Genomic DNA, 26,189 nt, shown 5'->3' with positions numbered 1-26,189 from the left:
GATCATTCTGAAGTTCTCGCAAAAAAAATCTGCTCAGTGGCTAGTATTGGGTGGGAAAAATGCATGGAATTTGGTTAATCCCAGCCACGTAGCCTGAAGCATTCCAGAACAGCTCTGCATCAGCCAGGGGCTGGAAAACACAACACAGGTGAAGAACATTCTTTTCCTGAAACACCTTGATCTGCCCCAGACCTGCGCCTCTGGCTAAGCCTATGTATTGCTGCTGTTGCATTTTCTGTAGTTGTAGCTATAGCTGCCTCCACTGCACTGCTAAACCAAGTACCAAGTGCTCAAAATCTCATCCCATTCCTATCTTGCTGCACTTATGTGCTTTTATATTGCATTTATACTGAAATCTGTTTATGGCAGTCTTTGCTGTCTGTCTTGAATAATGGCTAATGTCACTAATAATGATCATCCCCATCATGGACATCATCCATCCCCTCTCTACAGCTGTATTTACAGTGAAATTTCGCTTAAATAACATTTAGTCAACTACCAATGCATTGTTTAACTTCATCCTTGTGATAACTACCTGTATCCAATGGTAGTCAGCAGAGTGCCGGATTCAAGAATGAGGGACTGCAGTTCATGTTGTTTTGGGAAGACTGCAACATCCCACAGTTTGTCGTTTCGTGTGCTTAAACATCAAACACAAACACCGCCCCCCATCTCCCGTTGTCGGATTGAAAGGGAACACAAAGTACAATCAGAACACAACATGGCACTCAACATGGAAGCTTTATCATGAACAAAGCAAAGGACAGCAGCCCAGAGCCCAGACACAATGTACAGATGAGACACAAATAATCAGCAAGACATCACTGTCACTGGAAATGAACAGGCGGAAACTGACTACAGACCGCTTCATGGCAGCACACCAATCTGCTGCCGCAAACTGGAGACAAAACCCAAGGTGTCCTACAGCTTAAGGCTTTTGATTCTGTCAGCTTTTGAAATGATAGGACTCCCAGACTGCAGCTAGAAATTCCAAGTCTTCCTGTGGTTGACATATTCATCAGCAGCTGGATTAACTCACCAGGCCCGGATCAAAGCAAGCCCTCACCTTTCGGTGCCAGTCACCTAGCTATGAATCCAGCTGTCGGTGCCAGCTGCCCCGTGATCGCGGCAAAGCCCAGCGAGTCCGGCGAAGAGTTTGGATTTCACATGTGGGGGACTGAGCAGGCGGGGTGGGATTGTAAAAATCTTCAATTTGGCTTGAGCCTGAACCCGGGCCCCAGGAAGTTCAGATGGGACGCCCCCAAATAGCGTTGTGCGTCGTCTTTGAGACTGGACTCCCCACCAAATTTAATCTGACTCTCGTGCAAGAGAACTGCATCCAGGACCCTGCAGGGCAGTGGGTCAGATGGACAGCCCTGAAAAAGCCTGTTCTGGGGTCTCTGAAGGCACCAGAACTGAACCCTGTGTATGAAGCATGTGCTAATTTTTTTAAAGGTCCTGACTTTCAAATTCGTATGGACAGAACCAAGAGAAAGAGTCACACCGCCTCCAGAGACATGGCAGAGACTTTTTTCTTATCATAACGACCTATGGAGTTCAGTGGTTAAACAGACCTACAGAGCCTTAAATTATCCACCATCGGGTAAAGCAGAGACCACAAACCCTTAGAATCCAAAACCACATCACGTCTCAGGGAATTCTGTTGTTTTAGGTATTGTGGATAGCCTCTGTTTAAATGAACAGAAGATTATTAGTGCAATAAAGTCGTGCAATCTATGGGGGCATGTTTGTACCTACCTTTTATTATTATAAGACGCTGGATACAAAATTAACAATAACGAAAAATATATATTTTGTTCCCCCTCTCCCTCTAACAAAAATATATTTTGGCTTGCCTTTTCTTTTTTTTTAAATAGAAAACAGGGGAAAAGTTATATATATATATAAAAAGAAGCAGGTTATGATGGATGGAAACACTGCTAAATAGGGTCATCTCAGCACGGGTTCTCCCTGACGTCGCTGCTGTGGCTGCAGTACTACACATTGACAGGAGAGGGCGCCGATTGCCGAGGAAGGTGCTTGTCTGCTACTGCTGCTGTTCCTGCTGCTGCCTGGCCAGGGCCACGGCTTCCTGTGAACAGAGGAAGTGGTCAGCTTGTCGCAGTAAGAAGTAATTCACGTCTGGATGTGAAACAAAGAGAAGGATTTTGTAGATTAATTATTGGCTTACAGTACTTCCTGGGTCATTTGGTATTTGTTTTTACTGACATTTTTTTTCATCTGATAGTTGTCTCCCCCCCCCCCCCATCTGATCAAAATGCACAGCTGTAGGTTGTTTCAATTAATCTCCTGACCTTTAGAAAAGACGCCGCACACAGCCCCGGTCCGACGAAGAGAAAGACAAAGAAATACGCAGGTTCTGGAGAGAGGAGGGTATTCTGTAGTTTCCAGACCTGGACTCTTCAAGAAAAGGGTGCTGTGTCTGTCTGTAGGCTTGAATCATAAAGCATGTGGGAGCAGCATATGACTTACAAATGGAAGACAAACTCTCAATTTATTTAGTGTAACACCTTCAATTACATACTTAAGTATCAATACTTGCAGTGCCTTATTGTTCCAGATGTGCTGAGCTTGAAGCACATACAGTAACTCCGTACAGCTGTAGTTTTTTTTTTAATTTTTGTTGCCAAGGTACATAGTATCTGTGTCTAAATTTGGCTACATTTGCATTTTGTCTAGCTGTACAAACTGGCGCTTCAGAGATTTGCATGCTGATTTGCAAGAGAGAATGGCCAGAGGGCGAGGGGAGCGTGTGTGTGTTTGAACGTGTGTGCGCAGCAGGCCAGGTGGACCTGTGCACTTGGGCGTTTGGCTGTTTGCTTCCTTGTACCTTATCTGAGCCACAAGGGCAGCTCTGTTCTGCTTAGAACCCTCCGGAGCTGGAAATTGTATCGCTGGTGTGAGTCAAGCGATTATCTGGAAAAGACGTCTTATCTCCCCGGAGGAAAAAAAAAAATGACTCGCACCTTCTCGCCTACTGCAAACCAGGCCACCGACTCACTACAACAGCCAGCGGGCTAATCACTGCCTCCCTGCACTCGAACGGTCTCTCTCCTCTTCCACAAGAGGACTATCAGCCCCTAGTTCGCCTTTCCAAGGATTAGGTCACACAATAACCATGCTTTCAACGGGATTTACAAGCAGGCTGAGCCGCAGTTCAGTTCTGGGAAGACACTCCCAGATGAGCCCCCATTCCATCTCTGCGGCCATAATCAATTCCGCAACACGCTAGGAATCACTTCCAACACCAGGTCCAAAACCTACACAGCCCATCGAGGCACCTGGAGCAGAGTACCGCTGTCAGTGAATTGTTCTCCTCCCCCGTTTCCCCAGCCGTGAAGCGCCCCAGTGTTGTGTCACTCACCTTCGACCCCGGGGGAGCAGTCAGACCTAGGAAGGCGTAGACCGCGTTATCTTCCCTGGCGTCGAAGAAGGCTTGGTAATTCTGCAAAAACCACAGGCCAGGAAACTCCTTTAGAGCTTGTATGAATGAGGAGTAAAAAGTCCATGTGCATGCATGCACGGACACCAGGGCAGGAGCTGCGGACCAGGCCCAGGCATCCCAGCTGGGGAGCATGGCGGTCAGCAGTGTGGGCCGCTGGACGAAGGGAGAGAGTGTGCAGGGGAGTCTAACAGGACAGCTTTGTGAGATTTCTGCTATTTGCATATGCGACAACCAACACCAGGTGCTGAATATGTCCCACTGGTCACGTTTTGCTAGTTAATCTGTAGAGGTATTAATCCACAATCTGCCAAAAGTCCAAAACCCGATTCACATTCCTTCAGCAGCAGGAATGGAGGGATTCTTGTATTTCTTTTCCCCAAAACAACACTTACAAGACGATTCCAGTTGGGAAAGAACCAGGATTTTCTCAATGCTCATTCTCTTGTTGCATTGGTCCCGCATGGCAATTGGAACATTTTTCTCCCATGGAGAACTTGCATCCATTTCGTTCCTGAGGGGAGCTTCGGAGAGGTAGCCTGATAAAATGCAGCTGATGGGAAACATTACAGCGAAGGATCTTACAGCTATTGCTCCACCTGCTACATCTGCTGTAAACTGCATGGAAATCTGTCCAGATCGCACTAGTTTTAAAACAGTGTGGAAGACCGAGTCAAAAGGTCAGGACAGTGACTATGCACGGGAAAGGTTTTCTGTTCGCAGTGGTCTTAGGTGCAAACTAAAGCCTGTGATTCCTCACACCCATTCAACCAGAGAGAAATGAAACAGACTGCAGGATGCCAAATGGCATCTTCCTGTCCTGGTTGTTTGACTTCTGACACTGCCCCTTTCCCTTTATGTTCCTTTGATATGTTAAAGTCTTGCCTACTTTTAATGTATAAAAAGGAAAGTATAACTTCAGTCCAGTGAGCATGTCTTGAGTGCGAGGGGAAACCCTATCTCTGTGATGTGCTCCCCTTCAGCTGATTGTATTAAAGATCTCTGTTGACGATCTCCCAACCTGAGTGAAGACTGAGTTTTCTTCGATAACAGTTTGTCAACAGGCCTGGCCTGTACCTTTCTAATGGGGGGATTTGCTAATTATCAATCTTGCAGTGAGCTCTGTGCACAGTGTTGAAAATCCTGGTTTCTGGCTGTGTTACTGGGTGTTTAGAGTGATTCACCAGTATTCAGAACAGAATTAGAATCCTTGACCGCATCACCCCTCTCAGGTTTTACTAAAAATGCCTTTTTTTCCCCATACACTGCATACACAAAATATAAACATATACAGCAATTTGACCTATACACATTATCCAGCACCTGCTGCGGGTTGACATATTAGGCCCTGGCTGCTGGAAAAACCTGGAATGGCACAGGTTGCTACGCACTGGGAGTCCTCCTCCCTTCCCCGACACCTGCAGCTCACCCCACAGTATCGCTCCTCGTTGAAGATCTGGGGGGGCAGGGGGTTCCCAGTGGCGGGTCGGAAGCTCTCCGGAACATTCTCCCTCATCCACTTCCTGTTGTCCTCGTTGGCGGCGATGTCGCACTCCTCAAACTCGATCTTATTGGCTGCCAGGAACCCCATCACATCCTGCTGCTGCTTCTTAATCTGAGGAGCAGAGGGGAGAGGCAGGGAGCGCGACGCCCGGTCAGAGACAGGAGGCAGACTGCGGTAAGCGCGCTCAGACAAAGGACACCAGGGAAGGCCTCAGTCTGCCAGGAGGCAACTGGACCCCAGAGACACAGAGGCAGTTTCGACTTGCAGAATCGCTGGAACAGCTCTGTAGCGTTCCCACGAACCCGAGCAGAGAGGATGAAGGGCATAGGACCACCGAGGTGAGGAAGAATGCTGTCGCTTTTCTTCCTTTTCTGTGCTGGGTGGATGCATTCTGTTAGTGGTCTTATGTGGCGTCTTTGTGTTATACGTCTTTAATTGTCCGAGCTTGCAGAACCAAATTCCAGGCAACGAGTTGTCATGGCGGTAAAGTCCTGAACAAGATCTTGCGGAATCCGCAATAGTCAGTCGATGTTTTGCCATATGCTCGCCAAATCTGGAGGCGCCCGTTCTCTCCAGATAACGGCAGGGACTCGGGCACCTGCTGTGGGGAGACCGAGCCCTGCGGGCGCAGTCCCCCGACACGCCCACCGGCACTGCCAGTCGCCATGGGACATGCCTCCTGGGAGCCCCGCTTGCGACGTCTGCTCGGGCCTTTCGTTAAGGGTCGCTTTGGAGCAGAGTCTTGGCCGTCTCCGTTGCTGATATCCAGCACCTTTACGGATCTGGGCCGCGCGACCTCCGCTCTCCCACACCCCCTGCCCCAGTCGGAGAGGCAAGGCACCGTGGGATTGCGCAGCTCTCCCGCCGGGCCGCAGTCTCAGCCGGAGCTGTCTCCCCGCTGTCCAGAGGGGACAAGAAGTTGAAGCGGTAGTGACAGCTGCTCGCGACTACATGACGAGCACGGAGACTCAATCGCTCAGCTCCATTACGCACGTTAGTGGCTAATTAAGGAGTGCGTAGGCGCCCTGAGCCGGCAGGAAAACAAGGTTCATTACACGCTCCCTCCTAATTATGGCAACGCGAGCGAGGGAGAGGCACAGGAAATGAGTGTGTTGAGCCGCCGAACGCTGGGAGCTGCTGTCCGTGGGCTGAGGGCTCAGAGACTCGGAGGACTTGAGCTGTGCCAACACCAGGCCATCAGCTGCATCTCCCACTCCATCAGGGCCGCACACGGCAAACACATGGACGAGCCCCAACGGGACACCTCCGCTCGCCTTGATCCCTGGTTTTCACAGACGTCGAGCACTTCCAGCTAACCCAACGCAGAAACCAAAAACTCTGCATTTCATTTAGCATATTTTTCTTAAGCAAACAAGACAACAAAACAGTTGTGGTGTGCTCTCTCTCGGGAAACCTAGCAATCTTCACAAAAAAACCTGCCAATTCCCACACAGCAGGCAGAACTCCCTCAGCCGAGGGCAGAGATGCAGCTGGAGGAGCAGGCTTGTACAGGACCGCGCCTGTCAGCTGTGGGAGTCTCCCTGTGGAGGACTGTACTGTCTGACCACTATCGTGAGTCTAGGCATGTCGATTCTATCCAAAACTGCTGATGTGCAGTCGGCCTCACCCTCACGTCGCTTACAGAGACATCAAACCCGTTTAAAAAACACATACTGCTTCAGAATTGAAGTTTCCCACATTTTCATTATTAACATGGACAGTCTCCCGCCTTCAACACTTAACCAATCTGGCCTCAAGGCCAAAAGGTGCTGCAGGTCATTTCTGTATCTCTCACAAGGGCTTGGGGCAAGAGAGCCCCCTGCAGCTCACTCTCCTGCTGAAACAGGGCCTTGGAGAGACCAGATGCTAAGCAGAAGAAGAATTCCACTGAGGAGAATTCCACTAGGCACTTGTCTCCCCTTCCTGCTGGCCAGTGAGCTCTGTTTTCGTGGAATATTCTGAAGGGGATTTCTCCAAATCACTGAGCTTTATATTTCTTTTGGAGAGAGAGGGAGTGAGGGGCAGACTTTTGGAAGGGATAGCAGGGTTGCTGAACTCTAGTTATAAACCGAAGAGGGACTAAGTAAACAGGACACGCTATTATCAAATACTCCACATACTTCTGTTGGCTTGTACCGAAACGACCCTTTCACAACTGTTTTGAGCCCAGCTTTTTACTTTCATTTGTTCTGCTTTAAAAACAAAAAATACTCCGGCACTCAAAAAAACACTTCCTCCACCAAACATGAACTTCAGACAGGAGCAAAATCGAGGAGAACAAGACAAAGACCAAGAAGGGGCTCGGAGATGGACGTGCTCCTCTCCTCAGGGCCAGGAGGACGAGCTACAAGCTTCGCGACAGAACAGTGCACCCCCCTAATAAAAGCTGGAAACTTTTAATCCCAATCAATTCATTAAGATGTGGGAAGCCTTTTTTTTCACCCCCCCAGACGTGCGGATGTTTGTCCCAGTGCCGATGGCAGAATCAGGAGAAGCGCGGCCTTATAAGGAGAAACGGAAGCACTGTGATCACAGACCAGGCGCAGGGCGGTCAGGACACGACCAAATATGGCAGTGCACTGGGAACCAGGTGCCTGCATCTCCGCTAGAAGCAGGATTCCAGCAGCGACCACCCCTGTGTCACACAGTGGCCCCATGGCGATGCAGGCTCAAGAGAGTTACCCCCCCCCCCTCGCTGAACACAGACTCATGGGAAATGGAGTTCAGTTCCAACAACTGTGTAGTCATTGCCTCCACAGGCACTGAACCAGAGGGGTTTCTCTCCCTACCCCTCAAAACATCCCCTTCCCTCACAGGCACCTTCTCAAAGATGATTCCCAAGCCTACCACGTTTTGTTCGCGGGTCCAGCTGCTGCTAAGCAATCTATTTTACAAGACTGAGATTCTCCTCTATCACGCTCAGCTGTGTTCACTAATGAACTGCTGTAACTATTCTTACAGCCAGGGGTGTGGCTAGATTCCGTTTTGCTGGTGCAAAAGAAATCTGGGACCAGGATTAGATCATTCTTCTTGATTAATTTCTGTACCCCTTAGAATTTTAGATACTTGGATAATTTCTCTAGAGATATAGTTCATTTCCCCTGTCTCTATATGGAAAACAGTTAAAAGTACAATAAAGTAAATAAGAGCAACTTTGTGGCACACAAGACAATGCTGTATCTATAATAATGCAGTGCCACCTCTGTGAGACAATAAATACATACTAGTATCTATAGTCTGAATACTTGCTTAACTGCTATGCAAGTTGCAGACAGCTGCTGTAGAGGAGACTGTAGGTGGTCTACCCCCCCTACTCCTTTGCCTCCTCCATCAGTGACAAGACCTGTGCATTTAAACAGTCAATCAAATGCATTGGAGATACAGTGCAGTTGAGCGCAATTATTCTATAGAACAACTTTGCATCAGAAGCTTAATTATAGACCGCCTGGCCAGAAATGACAGTTATTTCTCACCTGATACTGGAGAGCATTTTGTTTTGAAAGCGAAAACAACATTTTAAACGTGCGGCACTGGCGGCATCCAGTGTCAGCAAAACACTGAAATGAGCCGTCTTCTCAAAAACAAAACACCAAGCATGAAATAAAAGACATAAACACAACAGAGACTAACGGAGACGCTCATGCACAAGGCATCTGTTGCATTTTAACACCCAGCACGGAGCTGTTTCCACAAATGCCCTGGTTTGCGGGAGGGGAGATGATTATTTTGACGCGCCAAGTCTCTTTAGAACAAGCTGTGCCTCCTAAGAAAGGCTCCTGAGTGGTGTTAAATTTGCACAAATATCCTAGGGTTCACTGGGGCAGCTCTCCAGCTCTCTCTCCAAATCTCCAAAGGACAAATATCCAGTTCCTGCTCGGAGCAGCCAGTCACAGAGCCCTCATTGTACAGATGCCAAGATAAATTAATTTGCAGGGGAGCGACGCCAACTCCCCCCTCCCCCCCAGCACCACCATGGCCATATGCTGGCTCCATTGTCCGACAGACCACAGGCCACAGAAACAGCCAGAGCCCAGTGTCCACACAGCCAGCGCCCAGCGGCCTGCTATCCCACCACACTGCGAAGATTAGTTCGCACACCACCGCTCCCTCTCGCCTTCAATTATTATTTTTTTTTTAAATCTGGCTGGAATTGCGTTTTTTGGCAGGGAAAGGGGGTTTAATCCACTGGGGGGGGGAATCTGCTCTGCAATCTGAAAGGGCTTTTCGTTTTTGACTCTTTATTCACTCCCGCAGAGAAGCAGAGCAGCAGCAGCACATTTGAACTCGGGCTCTTCCTCCAACCCACCCCCCACCCCTCCTCCCACCCTGCTGCTGCCTGGAGATGACGTAATGCCTTTCGCAGCAAAGGGAAAGGCACTGAAGGTTTGCCCATAGAAACGGCGCTTTCAGCGCTGGCTGCAGGAATGGCCACGATGCAGCACAGAGGAAAGCTCAGGGTGTCTGCAGCACTGCCTGCCGGAGTGCAGGAAACACTACGTTCCCCTGCAGCAATTTCCCTGGCACAGGTCCGCACCAAGTGCAGGAGGAGCAGCCGGATCCTTCCTATATGCAAAAAAAGACCAGGACTGATCTGGATCTCAGTGCAGTCTCCCGAAAACCAGCTCCCCCCCACAATACTGCTGCTCTTGAACAACAAAACACCGGGGAAGAGCAACCCGATACATTCCTGGGATTAAAGGAATGCACCGACAGGCTGAAAGAATTAAATCTTTTTTAGTGCAGAACAGGGGAGACCGCGAGGAGACCTGATCCAAGTTTTCACGATCCACAAAGGAACTAACAAAGCCAACCCAGCCGACGAGTGAAAACTACTATTGGAAGTGTATTTAAAACTGAGAACAGCAGGCACCTCTTAACAGAAAAGAGTGTGGGAGTAGAAGCCTCCTCTCATTTGCAAAATCCAAGTTTTAAATTAAAAATAGAATTTTCTTCATCATTTCTTTTAATTAAAGACTTAAACCTCTCCGCCCACAGCCGTGTTTACAGTTAAATGCAGATAATTAAATTGCTATTGCTACTATTGTTATGTTAAAAGAGTAAAATGTTTCAAGTGACTATTCCTACGGCGTTTTCAGCACTGAACTCTTACAAGGGGGCTTTGTGAGAGAAGGGCCCCCTAGTGGCCATGAACAGCTAGGAAAAATCAACACTGTGCAAACCTCCTCCTTGCTAACGAGGACGAGCTGCACATTAATTAAAGATAATTAAAGGTTGCTCTTTCCAGACAGTGGGGGATTGAACATATGACCGAGACATGCTTGGATGATCCAGACTCAAAAAGCTGCAGTATCCATTAAATTAAGATCACAGGGACTGCGCGGCTCAGGACCGCCCACTCGCAGAGCAGGGCAGGGGTTGCACCGTCTGTCCCACTGCAGCTTAATCCCCGTCTGAGCTGAAGGCGCCCTCCCACGTCCCTCGCAGCATCACCAAATTAGGTCTTTTGGAGAGTATAAAATGTAATTGATGCAAAGCCATTAAAGGGCACATGAAGGCTGCAAAGTACAGGAGGCCATCCAAGCAGTCTAGTCCATTGTGTTGGCAGTAATTAACTGATCCCAGGACCGTCCAGGCGTTTGTGAAGGGGTTTCAGGAAGTCAGCTTCTGCAACGCGGCTGGGGAGCTTGTCTCCAGGCTCCCCAGAGCTCTGAGCTCTTGGGGAAAAGCCCCTGCTGAGCTGGTCGCGCGGAACCGTGCGCGCTGTTCCATCTGGACCAGACATAAAGGGAAAGGAAGACCCGAGATCGCCGACAGGATCGCGGCGAATGGAGGGAAAGTCCGGGCGAAGGGCTTGTCATAACGGGCCACAGGAACCAGGCGACTCCAGTTACGGCTCGACCCGTGCCACAGATCACAGGCCTGGGGAGACAGCTGCCCCAGCGGGGCTGATGCCGGGCAGATGCTGAAGAACTGAGACAGAGCCCGTCGCTGCGGATCTGCAGGAAACCCACAGCAGAGCACGGACTGTGCCCGATTACAGCCAGCAGCTGCTGCGCTCCAATGGCACACACAGCCACAGGCCCGGCCATGCCCAACAGTCCCCCCTTCAGCAGAAACTGCTTGACTATGGGCTTCCGTGCAGCTCTGCAGGAAGTTTATTCACAGGCGGCCATCTGAAGAACACAGCAGGCGCAGTGCCTACTCTGCTCTGCCATGGAATCGTGTTCAGGGCCCGTTTACAATCCAAACAGCCCCGGCCAACCCCTTCTGTTACCTGAGATGTCACTTTCAGCACAGGGACACAGCGCGTGTTTAAACACAGAATGTGGAAGGGCACGCACGGAATAGCAGCATTTTTAAACACCAGCACAGAACTCTCATTCTGAGGGCCAGCTGTCTAGGAATGTCACACCCTCTTTCTAGTCAGCTAAACAAGAACTTGTTCGCGTTGGTAGCTGCGTCAGCATGCGCAGGCTGCAAAGGAACAAGTTAACGGTTTATTATTTGCTGAAAAGAGAAGAAAAGGAACAACGTTTCGGCTGTGGAACCTTCTTCTTCTTCTTCATACCCGAAGAAGGCTCCACAGCCAAACAGTTGTGTTTCTTCTCTTCTCTTTTCAGCAGGGAATAGACCTTCACTTGTTCCTAAACAAGAACTTGGTACTGTCAGAGCTACACATCAAGGTGTGCTACCTGCTTCCTTCGGATCAAGGAACTACATCTATGAATTCTACAGGGCTGCTCTATTCTTATGACTGAGCTCTTGAGTGGAAATACTGGGGTTGTGAAGCGCACATGCCTTCTGCTAACAGCGGGTGAGGAGGACACACAGGACTGTTCCCAGCTGTCGTCCTCAGCCCACACAGCCTCGATCAAGAATCCGCTATCGCAGCGTCTCGCTCTCCCCTCACTCAGGTCCCTGGCCTCACCGTTAATTGCCTCTCCCGGGCTGGACTGATGAACTCTTCGCTGCAACTGTGAGCAGAAGGCTCAGATTACTGTCCTCAGCTAACTCCCCCAGCGCAGACACCCTCCTCAACCCCAGCCTCTGGCTGTCATGACACAGACCCAAGAGCAGTTTGCTAATTTCTCATTTTCTTTTTTATTTATAATCCCCCGAAGGAGACTCTTGAGATCTCATCGAGGAAGCAGGTGTGTGTGTGTGTGTGTGTGGGGGGGGTCTGTGTAGCTTTTGCCAGGATGGCCCTGATTTCTGATCTTTAACCCCAACTGTGCAGTTTGATTTAACCAAACTACCACTTTGTGCTTCAACAGTATCCCTTTGCCTATTGCCTATCGCACTGAAATGCACACATTTGCATGTTTCAGTGCTGTCGTACATCACAATGGTGAGATCTGTGCCGTCTCTGAAAAGCCACAGCAGTTGTTTATTCCCCATGTAACTCATAGCTCTTGTTCATTAGCAGTAGTTCTGCAGGAGACTGACTGGGCTGTAATTCTCGTGAATCAATGCCATTGATCTCCATAACCTTGTAGCAGACAGCCTAATTGAAACACTGGAGCAAGTACAGAGAGGAGCATGAATTAGGTTTCAGCTCTGCAGCATGCATTAAGGATAGCTGGTTAATGGCCTGACAATAATTATTGAATAATAAACAAAGGTATACAGCACATTTTCAATGCAAAATTGAAATACATGAACCATTTTGTTTGGCTGATGTCACCTTTTACCTTACCCAAACAGAGCAGCTGTCACAGATTTAAAAATAACTCAAAATGAGAAAAGTCTTGTCTTCCACCTTTGATAACAGTCATACTGGAGACTGGATTCAAGACAGATGTTTCCGAGCCACAAACTTCCAGAAAACCTGATGCATTTAGCCCTTTTCCCCAGGTATGTAGCTGTGGCATCTCCCAGGCTGGTTCATCACCTCCAAGGTGACTGGAAAATTGCCCTTTTCACACTAAGTGTCAGGGATGAATAGCGACAATGCATGACTGTATAAACAAACCAAAGGGCCTGAGCAGTACAGACCCCCCGGCAGTGTCGCATGACCTCTGTGACCTCCACATCCAGCTCCGAGCAGAACGCTCAGACCTTATCGACTCAGATATCGGCTGCAGCAGCCGCCACATCTGGCTGGGCTCAGACAGGGTCCCACAGGCTCACAGACCCTACTTACTTCACCCCCGTGAGGCTCGAGCTCGATGTCTGGGGTGAGATACAAACCCCGGCTGCCAGCCAGCGATAGAAAGAACAGCAGCCATGAGTTTGTGACCTTGGCCTGGTAAGAGCTCTGCCAGAATTTCCCTGCATGCCCCCAAAACCTGCGCTGGATCAATCATTAGACAAGCACTTGACCGTGTATATATACTGGACTGAATATAATTTATAGGTAGAAAAATGGCATCATACGTTTATAAGCGTAATTGTATGGCTACATGCAACAGACCCTCCTTCCCTCCCATATGAGAAAGGCTGGAAGGCAGACTTTTCGGAACGCCGAAGACACAATCCGTGTGAACGCAGGAGCTCCTGTGCAGAGGAGAAGGAAGGCACTGGGAGCTCTATACGGACGCCGGACAGTATCAGATCCGAGACGTCAGGCTCACATTGGCCAGGCGGCACGGCTTGACCGGCTGACAAACGCACCTGGTCGCCGTGCCTCTGCGTGCTGGCGACTTGCAGGCCTCTTGTGAAGCCAAGCAGAGAGAGCTCAGCCCGACCCACTGAGCAAACAAGTTTGAAATGCACTCTGTTTAAGAGGTGCTGCCCTGGAAAAAAAAAAAAAAAAAAAAACACCCTTGCACAGCTCACCTTCTCTTTTTTTGTTGGTGCGCGTCGTCTTTCTGCTTTGAAAACACGGCGGCTCTAGACCGGACCGTTTCTCATTTTGTTAGGATTTTACTTCCTTAATGCAACCCCAGCTGCTTTAGTTCCTTATACAGCTGGCTTATGTCAGCCAAGCCAAGCCAAGAGGTACAGCAATGATCTTTGGAACCTGGACTCCAGCCTGGGACAGAGCGCTCCCATTGTCAGTGTGCCATGTCTTCAGGGGGCGGTGTGGGAGTGATGTTCGGGAGACGTTTCCCCGGTGCACAAACGAGGGAACCTTCCAGAAAACGGATGGTGTAAATTAACGACCCAGAATAACGCCACTGGGGATCGTGTGTGTGTGTGTGTGTGTGTGTGTGTGTGTGTATTTCCCTGCTTTGCATCTTCAGTTTAACATTAGACACGTGCCCTAACTATACTTTTCCTGGCAGCAACAGAGAGAGAGCTTCTGAGGTGGGGTGACTGCAGGGTGTTAAGAGGTGGCCCCTAGGCTGGACTGGGAGCTCAGCTTTTAGCAGAAATCCCAGAACCAGGTTCAGATCTGCCAAACCGAGAGCCTGCGGTTAGCGGCCAGACCCGGAAACAACACGAGCTGTGAAGAGACAGCCCCACAGTCTACAGGGCCTTCAGAAACCCAGGTCACGTATTCGTACAGGTCACCCTACATCACTGCTGTCTGAAGATAAGGAACATTTCTTTAAGCCATGGAACAACGACGCAAGACATGTTGCATGAAGTACACACTGGTCCCTGACTTTCATTCCACACAATCTCTAAACTTAATGGAACTGACCTCCTGTTTAACTGATCACTGTTAAATTATCCCTGGCCTTTCTAAACTGAATATTTAAAAGCCACCTATGAAACATTAAAAAAAAAAAACTAACTGGCCACATTCCAGAAGTTTCTTTCACGAACCCAGTGGGATGTGACCCTCAGATCAATGAGCTACCAAGGAGCAAACAAGCCAGGTGGGGCAAATGACCCATCTCTTTTCGTTTGCAGTTTTCCTGTTTTCTTTTAGCTCTTTACACAGTGTCTGCGGGTTCAGGCAGTAATTTCAGGCTTCGGAGTTACCCGACTGGTCTCAAACTCGGAACTACAGGCAGACGCCGCTGTGCCACTTACCCACCGGCTATAAGCGACTCGCTGGGAGACAGCACATCGTGGCGGAATGCGAGCGCATCCTTCACACAGTGACGGTCTCGCGTAATCGGGCTAAACGCCTGGGAAACGTGCCGGCGCCGACCCGCGCTGTGCCGTGCCAACAGCCAGCGAGCCTTCGCGTGAGGAAGACGGCAGGCCGACGCAGCAAGCGATCCCCAACTTCAACGCTCAATTTTCAGGCGTTCAGGCACAGCAATGTACAAGGTTCCGCAAAGTTACTAACGGTAATTGCTTTTTTTTAAAATGGCATTAAACTTGTATTGTACTCGTCGCCGTGAATGAAATGCCCATGTGCAAAGAATGCTTTTGCGCTGCAATCGGTGAAAAAGCGGCTTCTCAGCTCTGACAGCAGCAGGCGCCGCATCAAACCGCTGTGCTCCCTGCAGCTGCGAGAGCTGCCCAAATATAGAAAGTTTCCTTACCGAGGTGGACCCAGACGATGATGCTATGTAAACTTTAATCACCATGTTTCCTTCTACTTTCAGAGACGTCTCTCCGGCGAACGCTTGCTTTCCAGGCCGAGCGGGCAAGTCACAAGCAAATGCTGCACAGATATTTTATTTTATTTTTTTTGTGTTCTTGTTCTGCTGACTAATTCCTTCGAAGCAAGACCCGCTGAGAGTTACAGTTAGTGCTGGGCTGATGCAAAGCAGTTATGCTCTCGACGTGCGATTGCTCGGCTTCAATTGGCTGTTCTCCTCCCTCCCTCCGGTTCTCTCTTTCGTGGGTTTGGCGAAAAGAGAGAAACACCCTTCTCGCGCAGGAAGGCACATGATTGCGCGCATATTTGCTCGTTAACTCGCAGGAGAGTGGCTAAGGAGGAACATTCTTGACAACGCGAGAGTTTGGCCCGGGTCTGGTCTAGGTTCTGCGCTCGGTTGGGGTGATTGCGAGAGTTTCGCCCCCCCTCCGCTGTCTCGAGTGTGTCACCCCACTTCTCGGAGCGTGGCACCTTGCAGCGCTGAAAAACGTTGCAACACGTCTTTTCGACCCGCTTTCTGCCGTTTGCAAATACAATAAACATTGCAAATCGAGCTCCTCTACAATGTGCATTTGGATGCCGAAGTCCAGTCCTAGTCGGGCGATCCACTTCTCAGCTTCTCAGTTTTCACAGGAGAGAGAAAGATAATAGCAGATATATTTGCTAATACAGCTACAATTGCAGAGCATCTTCAGATACCAATGTCGGCTCCTGTGCCGTGATCTGAGCACGTGACCGGTTTTTATTCATCTTTTTTTCCGTGGGTGATTTTTGTCACTGAGTTTCTGCTGCTTTGATTTTTTTTCTCCAGCTGTGACGCTCATTTGTTTTCGTCCCCTTTGTGATCATCACAAAGAGAAAAACACCGGATGAAGTAAAACCAAACAAACGGGTCAGATTTCAAGACTGAAAATGCCATTTTTAAGTAGAAACGTGTATGTAAAGGCATTTCATCTGTTGGTTCCTTTGCAGGACACCTGATAGGTTATCATTCTGTGGGTGGTGTTAATTGTGAATGAAGCAATTGAGGTCCCGATTTAGATCCTGCAGTGGGCTGGGAAAGACAGTCTTTCCATAAACCATTCTTATTGCATATGCAGTATCCAGTCCTGGTCCTGAAGGTCTCTGGTTTTTCACTGTGTCTGAGCTCCTGAAATTCTACCTCATCTCTTAACTGGCTGAACTGGACCCCATTCAAAGCCTTTCCCAGCTCTCCGGGCGCTGCTGTCTTCCGGAGACCCGGAGAGCGTTCTGGATCGACATCGGACAGCCCAGCTCCCATCACTACAACCTTTACCAACCCCTCTGACCCCTGACCCCTGAACTCACTGTCTGTTTGGACCTGTGCCCCCGAGCCCCTGCTGAATGAATTGAACCTTGAAGTTAACAAATTATTTACTAACTGTACTAACTTTTTACTTCTTCTCGGTTTTCTGGGAACTGTCCGAGATGTTCAAGTTAGCTGTGACAATCCATAGTTCATGTATAATCCACAGTTTAACAGGAACAGAAAATAATTTAAAGGGTTTAATTACTAAAATTATTTATCCGGTTAAAGGTTCGGCTAAGCTTAAGGATCACACAGATCAGCATTACAAAAACTCAGAATTGCAACACAGGGCACGATTATTAGGCCAATAGAGGTGCTTTTATCACCGGGAGAATTTGAAGCCCCTTTTTGAATTAGCTTCTACAGTATGAACAGTTTAAAAGAACGATATGGGGACAGTGGAGATTGAAGTGTGGTATTTACCAGCAGATGAGGTTGGAAAGGATGAGAACAGAAGAAAGGTTACAGAGAGAGGAGGTTGTTTGGCCCATTTGCCTTGTATGGTTCTGTGTGGTTCAGTATGGTTCAATATGGTTCAGTATGGTTCATTGTGGTTCAGTGTGGTTCAGTATGGTTCATTGTAGTTCAGTATGGTTCGGTGTGGTTCAGTGTGGTTCAATACGGTTCAGTATGGTTCATTGTAGTTCGGTGTGGTTCAATATGGTTTGGTTTGGTTTAATATGCTTCAGTATGGTTTGGTATGCTTTAGTTGGCTTTGCTATGGTTGGTTGGGATTAGGATTCTTTTTTACTTTTCAGTGTTTTTCTGACTATAATACAGCTACTATAGCACTTTGCCAGTTTGTTATTCATTGAAGGTCCAACTGCCTGCAAGCCTCCAGACAGTTCGGGGAAGGACAAGGATTTCAGATTAACAAGAAGACTGATTTGAAAAAGAACAAGCAGAGGTTAGTTCAATGCTGAAAAGTGGAAGTGAATGAAACACACCTCACACCTGAAGAGACTTAACAGCTAAAACGTTGTTGTTTTTTCTCCTTTTCAGTGTAGAGTCAGTCGGGTGCCCTCCAGTTCTGGGGGACTAGATGGTTCCCAGTTCTCTTCATCAATTATTCTCACTTTGTGGCGTGGAATTCACCTCTGCCTGCTTTTTTACACGTCACGGCCTTGTTGTTTAATTGTAAATACTTGTCCTTGATTTAAAAATGTCTGGAGGCTACGGGACGAGCTACTGCTGCCACCTACTTGTTCATCTGCTGCCTGCACTCTGACACTGCTCCACACTCAGGCCTCTCTGTTTGTTAAAGATCACTTTATTGGCCATATACAATTTATTGCATCGGGAATTCGTCTTTTCGCAGACCCCAGCTTGCTCTCCATGAGACACACAGACAGGGAGAGAAGCTGGGGGTCAGAGCACAGGGTCGGCTATTTATACGGCGCCCCTGGAGCAGCTGGGGTTAAGGGCCTTGCTCAGGGGCCCAGCGGAGTAGGATTCCTCTGCAAATGTTGCTCCTGTTTGCGCGTGAATTACTAGAACAGACTCAATGTGTCAGCTTATTAGTGCAGGCTGACTCAGTCGGATATCACCCAACCACGTGCACCATTTTGTTGCACGATGTGTATAAACACAGCTAGGCGGAGACGTGTAGTTTTCTGTTTTTGTGCGGGCATTTTTATAATCCATACAGTACATACAGTGTATACTATATAATATGATCAACCTCATGTGCAAGGGCTGTGCGGGGGCTTGGGGCTATTGTGACCATTCAGACTCCATTCTGGTCCTGCAGGGGGCGCCGTGTCTGCAGGTTCCAGAATGACCACCAGCAGCTGGTTGTGGACTCAGCTAGACCAGTTTCACAGGTTCTCCTGCTCTTCAGGTGCTGCTGCTTTAAAGAGACCCGGAACATTTCTGACACCCGACTTTCTGGGAGCAGGGATGTACACCCCTGCCATCGTCCAACATTTTTATTATTGATATAACTGTACCTGTCACTCATAACAAACTGAAACGATAGCCCAGTAAAACTGTACCAGTCGTAATAATATTTAATATTTATTAATTAAGCATACTATTTTTAACCATACTATTTTTTGCACTGTTCCAAGAATTACCTTGCACTGTTTTTGTCCTGTTATATTTTCTCTGTTTGCGGAATTTTACACAGTTTTGATTACTTGATTAGATGTTATTTACGTATTGTTATTACATGTTACTGTTTTTGCTATTGTGTTACGGTCTATTGTCTTATATTCTGTCCTATTTATATAATTCACCTGAGTGACTAATGAGAAACACTTTTCATTATACTAGGCACCTGTGTAAGTTTAATGACAATAAAGTTGAATTGAAACCTGTTCAAGTCTCCCGTGTTACACGTCAGTTGTTTAAATTTAAATCGTCATTTATTTTCATTAACCCCAAAATGACTACAGCGCTGTGCGCCACAGTGTGGCTGCAGCCTGTCATTGATTTTCATTTTCAGTTCTTCAGCTGTTAAATGTTACATAAACTAATCCGGAGCCAAAGGCAATGGAAAAGTTCAAATTGATTAAATTATGAGGTCAGCGTTGGATTCAGTTAACTCAGAAACAGAAAAGACTAGAATCACAGGGACCAGATAACAAAAGACGTGCCTTTGTTTAGTTTTAGGTTGTTTCAGTTGCCATTGCTTGTTAAGAGATAAGACAGGCAGTGAAAGATTAAACCAGTTTTTAACCAGAAATATCTCAGGATCAGCGGTGTCGACTGGTGCTGGATCTTGTCCACGCAGTGGTGCTGTAATGGAAGTACTCTGGCGCCCCCTGCGGGCCGTATAGGAAATCGACATTCGAGGAGATACGTGCAGTTTCTGCGAAATGGCTTTTGAGACGAGACGTGAAAATGCTCTTAAGTAGTGCCACACAAAATCATGCGCCCCAAAAATCATGGAAAACGCCAAGATACGAGATTTGGGAGGGTTGACGTTTGCAGTTTTTATTTTTCCTCCGAGCTTTCCCGTTCTCATGCACGCTAACAGAGCTTTGCAGGGCATTGTTGTGATGGGAAGGCATGCAGGTTTTCTACCCTCCCCTTCACAACTGTATGTGGCGACGCCTTTTCAGGATTGACTATGACAGAGATCCATCGCCATTATCACCAGCCACGGGGTGTCTTAGAACGAAACGTGTTTCCAAAAGAAAACTTAACTCCCGTTCCTTTCTAACACGAAGGGATTAAGCCTGACGGAGGTTCTGCAGGAAACTGTTGCTGGTGTAGGTTCCTCAAAAGTATCACATGCGCTGTTCTTTGCAGTAAGGAAGTTATGACTATTATGAGCTTTTTATGTTCCCTGTTGTTTTTTTGCACGAGATTTTTTTTTCTCTGATAAAAAACAACACGGGGCCCTGTTGGCTGACCACTGTCTAGCCATTGAATAAAACCCGCGGGTAAATGAAATATTGCTAGATTTAAAATAAAAGAATTCCGCGGTAGAAAGCGATTCGGTCATTTCGCCTTTTCTGGGTTTATGAAGGGAAAAAAAGTCTGTTTAGAGTGTATTTTTTTAAAACAAAAGTTGAACTACCATTTTCGAAAGCAAACAGGATAATCTCCTTAAGCACACTGTACTGTAGTGACGCGGCACGGCCGCTCGGGGGAGACGTTGAACACCGCATCCAATCACGACGCAGATCACATTACCTAGCAGTAGGTAAGGCCAGCCGGGAGCCAATCACAAGCGCCGTCTCAAAAAGCCGCTGGTAAGGTTTCCTCTACAGCGGAATTTGGTTAAGTCGCCAAACAGAAAAAATGTGTCAAGCAGGCTAGGGCGCCATGTTGATCTAAGACAACCCTAGAACCCCCTGGCTGAATTGATAGAATTTCTCGTCTTTTTAAAAAAAAAATGAATATGGAAATATGATCAAGTGACTGTGTACTGTCCGCCTTTCACAACAAAGGGATAAAAAAACAAAACAACACGAATTAAGAAGCCTTCTCCCACCGCCACCCTTCCTAAACCCTTACTTAAAAAAAAAAACAGAAGCCAAACGGTTATTTTTTTATTTTTTTTTAATAAAACCAAAAAAAAAATAAACGTGATAACTCGAACTCTTATATCATTGCTAACAACTCCCACCCCTCTTTCAATTGAGCATTTCGCGCGTAAAAAAAATTCCCGGCCCTGGAATTCCTGCTCTGCTGCGGCTCGCGGCGCCGCCTCCTGATTGGCCGCCGCCCCATCAATCACGGCCGAGCCACGCCCCTCCCCCCCATTCAACCGTTGGGTCTTAATGTTGCCGTGTGTTTACTACAGTATTTAGTAAAAAGGGGGACATTTGTCGTTTACATGCTGCGAACTCTTGAGTAAAAACAGAGGTTCTTAGTTTTAATTTTTAAGAAGCCATTCAGGACACAACCATGCCCAAGAGAAAGGTATGTAGTTTAGAAAATGCGGATAGACTCCTTTTTTATATATATATCTCTGCTGAAATCAGAACCGTGTTATTATGGAGCTTTTCCGAGTACGTTTGATTTAATTGCAAAATTCGCCGTTGGTGGGAGGCGGGGATTTGTACAAAAAAAAAACAGGGGCAAGGGAATTCGGTCCGATTGCAGCTTTTTTTTTGTTTTTGTTTTTTTTAAATGGTAGTTGTTTTTCTGTGTGCGTGTGTGCGTGCGGTTGTAACGCTCGCAGCCCGCTCGCCTGGCGCGGCGGGCTGCTCGTCTTGGAGCGCCCGGAGTGAGCTGGTCTCCATGCTGTTTTAAAGCACAAGCAGCCATGCTATCTGCGGCTCCGGCTCGGACGGGCGCCCGGGAGGGCTGAGGGAGAAGACGCGCAAAACCGCCTTTTCTTAGTCGCGTCGCCCCGTCCGCGGGCACCGGAGGGGTCGGGGGAAAACCCGTCGGGGGCTCTGGTTTTATACCCGTCAACCACGAACGCCTTTCAATGGCTCCTAAAGATTGAATTTTATTGTTTTTTTTCTTTGTTCGCGGCGCCAGATGGCTGCTGTTGCGCCTCGCCGCCACCAGATGGCGCAGCGGTGATTTTTTTTTTCTCCTCCTCCCCTCCTCCCCGTCTCCACGCAACCCCCGCCCCCCCTCCCCCCGGCGCTTTTGACGGCGGACGCTCGGAGGTGGAGGAGGGGAGGGAGGTGCGCGCGCGGTGGGGGCAGGGCAGGGGTGGCAGCCGCGCTCCGGGCGCCACCGTCGTCTGCGCGCGGCGATCGCCTTGCCTTTGTTCCGTCTCGCGCGCGCGCGCGCGCCATTGGCGGCCTCGCGTGCCTGCTGCGCTGCGCGTCTCCGGCAGCGAGTCCGGACCCCCTAGTCGAATTGGTGCGCATCTGAGCAGTTCGGGAGAGCGCCAGGGTCTTTAATAGATACGGCAAGCGTTTGCATCGGTGTAGACGGGCGTTATGGGGGAGGGGGTGGTTAACCTCATCCCATGATTTCCCCCTCTGCTGCTTCTGATCGATAGCTCGCAGAGAGGCGCTGAAACGCTCCGGTGGGTGACGGATGGGTGACGGGGAGGAGGGGGGCGTGTTTTGTGTTCGTTGCAAAACTCGAGCGCAGTTATTGGCGGGATCCCTATAAAGAGGCGTTTCTTTTTTGTATTTTGATTGTGATCGTGATCGTCCTCTTTCCTGGCTTGGGGAAAAAAAAGTTGCAGCCAGCGACGGAGAGCCGAAGTTCACCCGTTGAAGTCAACTGCGGTGGTTTTCTAAAAAAAAAAAAAGTGGAAATGCAACAGTTTAACAAGCATTTAACCCCCGACTTCAGGATATAGTGTACCGAGCTCACAAGGTGGTTTTGTAATGATACACCCATTCTGGTCTTCTTCTGTGAGCGGTACGGCCACAGCGAGTCATTCTTCTGAAGCTTCTGACTGCAGGGTGGGGGACAGCACCCTCCTTCATGAAGCTGAGTGTGGGGAAGAGTCTGATCGCAGTTTCAGGCCCGTGCACTGTTTCCATGTTACCCTGGGATCTTCCTGGGTGTGGCCCTGGGCTTGCCACCCCCCCACCTAACTACCCGAGCTGGTACCACAGGTTTGGTCCTGTCGGGCCTTCGGCTGGCCCCGGCTGCTCTTTCTGAGCTACCAGCCGGTGCCTCTCTCTCAGTTAACCCCCCCCTCTCTCTCTCTCTCTCATTTTTCCAGCAACAAGGATCCGAAGGAGAGGCGAAGGAGGAGGTACGCTCGATTTCACACTTCTTGACCGTGTGCTGCTCGATCGCGCTCCGAGTGAGCGGCGCGGTGTTGTTATATTGTCATGGGCGTTCCGGTACGAGCTCTTGACCTGCAAGACGCGTCCCCCCCGGGGGCAGTACAGGTTCATTCAGTGGGTCTGGTTTCCGGGCCTGTGCAGTGTGGAACGGAGAGGGTCGCTGTGCTACTGCAGAGCCCGTGAGCCTGCAGGAGAACAGTACAGAGCCGGACCTTTGAGACCTGTCTCAAGGAAGAGCCTTGTGCGTAAATCCGACTGAGATAAATGTCGGATCAGTTCCCGGGTTTCAACAGACAGTCGGTGTTTCTCCACCTGACGGGCTTGTTCTTCTTGCGGGATCAGGTCAAGGTTTATCGCATGCTGGAAAGAGCGGGAAAGAAACGCAGCATTTCTGCTGTGGAGCCTTCTTCGGGGTGGAATAAACCTTCACCTGTTCCTTTGCAGCCTGCGCGTGCCGACGCAGCTCCCTGCTGGAACTGCTGCTTCTTTTAATGCATTAAATTTCCCGGGGAAAGTCAACTGGCTCCCGTTCGGTTCCTCTGGCTGCGCTGCTTGGAATTTGAATTGCAAAAGCGCATGCGGCCGATCCCGACTGACGACCCCTTGTTTTTTTTCTTTGCAGCCCCAGAGGAGATCCGCGAGGTTATCGGCGGTAAGTGTCGTACCCTTCCTTCCTTCCACCTGTCTTTCGGGAATCGCTGCTGGCTCGGCCCGCCACCAGGGCGGCGCTCTGAAAGGGCCGGGGATGTAGCAGCAGCAGCAGCAGCAGACGACGACTGCCTTCTGCCCCTCGGTTCAGAACGATGGCGTTTTTGCAGTAGGTTTGTTCTGCTGCGTTACGGGAACGGTAGAAGTACCCAAAGGGGAGGGTGACCTTCGTGCGCTCATTCTGCTTTTCCTGTTGCAGAAACCAGCACCTCCCAAACCTGAACCAAAACCCAAGAAGCCAGCCAAGGTAACGTGCCGTGTCTGTGTGTCTGCAGAGGAGGCGTGTATAGTAGGGGCCCCCTCAGTCCGAGTGCCGGGTGGGCTCCTCCCGAGTGCTCGTTTAACCGAATCCCTGACGAACGTAGAACTGCTTCCTGGTCCTAAACGTGTAGGAGGTTAAGATGTCCGTCTCTCCTCCGAGCAAAAAAAAATAATAAGAAAATACACTTGCAAAGGCCCAGCCAAGCTACCTGTCGATTCAGTTAAGGATCTAGGTGGAGAGTTCAGCTGCAGTCACAGCAGGTGTGCAGGTGTGTCCCCCAGTACTGTGATTGGGACCCCTGGTCCGGCATGCTGTTGTGCCTCCAGGAGTATGTCCTGTTTAGCTCGGCCGTTAGCCTCTGGAAGGAGGAGGTCTTGCAGGCCAGGAACCACAGTTCCCCAGTGGAGAACGGGCTCTGAAGACTCTGGGTGGTGGGATTGTGGAAGAGTCCCAACCCCACCCCACCCCCCCATAGCGTCTGTCCTCACGGGGTCTCTTCGCTTCACAGAAAGAGAAGGCAGTGAACGACAAGAAGGAGGACAAGAAGCCCAAGGGAAAGAAGGGAGGGAAGGCGGAGGGAGAGGCGAACGAGGAGAATCACTCCGAAAACGGAGACGCCAAACCCAACGAGGTATGGAGGGGCGGGGGGGGGGGGTGGGGAGAGGTCTCTCTGTGTCGTGCCTGAATGTCTCCTGACCCTCCCAGGAGGGCGAGGGAGCTTTGGGGTAGATGTATTACGCAAAGGGTGGTGGGAGTGTGGAGCAGGCTGCGCAGCCGTGCTGTGGAAGCCGATATCCTGGCTACTTGCAAGCAGGAGCTAGGTGAGAATTCGCTTGGATCAGTTAGCTACTAGCAACCAAATGAGCTAAATAATAATCCTTACACTCTTATAACACTCTGGACACTCCACTCAAAGCGCTTTACGGGTAATGGGGACTCTCCTCCATTGCCACCAGTGTGCAGCCCCACCTGTGAGCAGCACCAGTACTCTCCCCACACACCAGCTCTCAGCGGGGAGGAGAGCAGAGTGATGAAGCCAGTTCAGAGATGGGGGCTATTAGGAGGCCGTGATTGGTAAGGGCCAGGGGGAAGTTTGGCCAGGACACTGGAGCTGGACACCAGTCAATAGACTGGAAGGTTACGGACAAGAGGGGGGACATTCTTGAATCTTGATGTTCTGACTCTCTGGGGGCGGAGAGTGGGTTTCGGGTTCAAACTGTCCATGCGACAGGCGGTTCGCGTGGCCTGGGTGAATTTCCCAGCGGTGGCCACCATTAGCACGCCATTATGAGCATGTTCTCCGAACGGGCTTCTGCTGTAGGTGAAGACCTGCGGTCACGGTGGTGTGCGAGGAGCGCCTTTAGGCCAGCGCTCTGCTCCCAGTTCAAGAGTCCCAGAAGCTCCAGGGAGCTCTGGAGACCTGGAAGCCGTGTGTCATGAAGGCCAGTAGGGTGTGTGGGTCTCTCTAGCCCCTCTGCGCCGGAAAGGGGGTGAGGGCGGAGCTGGAATGAAGCCGGTTCAGGAGGCCCTCTGCTTCCTCGCTGTCCTGACCCTCGTTCTCCCTGTTCTTCCCGTTCCACAGGTGCAGACTCCCGAAGATTCCGAGGAGAAAGAAGCCAAGTCCGAATAGCAACACTGCCCTCCTCCCCCTCCCAGCCCCCCCCCCCCAGATCTGTTGTGTGGTACCCCCAGAAAACCTCCATGACGTATTGTTAACAGAGGAATATTTTTATCAACAATTTTATAAAATATCGGTACAGGTTTTTAGCACAAATGGCTAATTATGGAAGATCTTGCAGTTCTGCGCAGTCATATCGTGTCTGTAAACATGACAAAAAGAAAAACAGTACAGGATTTTTTTTAACGATGTTTTGTGATTAATAGCTTGTTCAGTGTAGGGAGGGAGTACCTGCTCGTAGGGACAAAATGTGAGTGAATTATTCTTACTTCCCTTTTCACACGGCCTGACCACATTGGCCAGTTATATCCTCTATATGTGCAGTGAGTTTCTTTGTTTTTTTTTTGTTTTTTTTTGTGTTCTCTCCTTTTTAAGTGGATGTTTGTAAGAAAGAGGAATAAGTACAACTGAAAACATTCCAGGCTGATTTATGACAGTGGGCTGACTTTTTTTAAAAAACCATGTTGAAAATTATTTTGATAAAACGAGATTAAGAAAATAACTTGTAGGAGGCGACATAATATTATGCAGGATTTTTTTTTAAATCATGGTATAAAAGTTTTTTAAAAAAGAAATTGAACATCTATTGAAATATGCAGGTGTCTGTGTTATCCCACTTTTAAGCAGTGAGTTCTGGATGTCTCTTAATAAAAATAATCCTTGGAATTTTCCTCA

At 49.0% G+C, this 26,189-nt stretch overlaps 1 protein-coding gene and 1 long non-coding RNA gene across 3 annotated transcripts; one reads left to right on the top strand and one right to left on the bottom strand.

Moving 5' to 3' along the window:
• Nucleotides 1–722: 722 nt before the first annotated feature.
• Nucleotides 723–15,616, bottom strand: sh3bgrl (SH3 domain binding glutamate-rich protein like). 2 transcript variants are annotated; one of them, XM_088597131.1, is made up of 4 exons: nt 15,314–15,616; nt 4,893–5,078; nt 3,386–3,466; nt 723–2,092 (listed from the first exon to the last, which is right to left on the bottom strand). In XM_088597131.1, exons 1-4 carry the CDS (start codon nt 15,356–15,358, stop codon nt 2,048–2,050), a joined length of 357 nt encoding a protein of 118 aa, XP_088453257.1. In that variant the 5' UTR covers nt 15,359–15,616; the 3' UTR covers nt 723–2,047. The 2 variants fall into 2 exon arrangements, with proteins under 2 accessions (XP_088453257.1, XP_088453258.1); XM_088597132.1 differs by lacking the exon at nt 15,314–15,616 and adding an exon at nt 13,707–13,843.
• A 5,284-nt stretch (nt 15,617–20,900) lies between these two features.
• Nucleotides 20,901–26,189, top strand: LOC148653991 (uncharacterized). The gene is made up of 6 exons (XR_015924904.1): nt 20,901–21,076; nt 22,800–22,832; nt 23,489–23,518; nt 23,774–23,821; nt 24,345–24,467; nt 25,419–26,189. It is a non-coding gene; the product is annotated as an uncharacterized LOC148653991 (long non-coding RNA).

This window comes from Lepisosteus platostomus, chromosome 10 (genome assembly GCF_059453375.1).
Source record: "Lepisosteus platostomus isolate fLepPlt1 chromosome 10, fLepPlt1.hap1, whole genome shotgun sequence".
In the NCBI taxonomy this organism is placed as follows: Eukaryota; Metazoa; Chordata; class Actinopteri; order Semionotiformes; family Lepisosteidae; genus Lepisosteus; species Lepisosteus platostomus.
The sequence above is the reverse complement of the archived record's forward strand: the minus strand, read 5'-3'. Positions and strand labels throughout refer to the sequence as shown.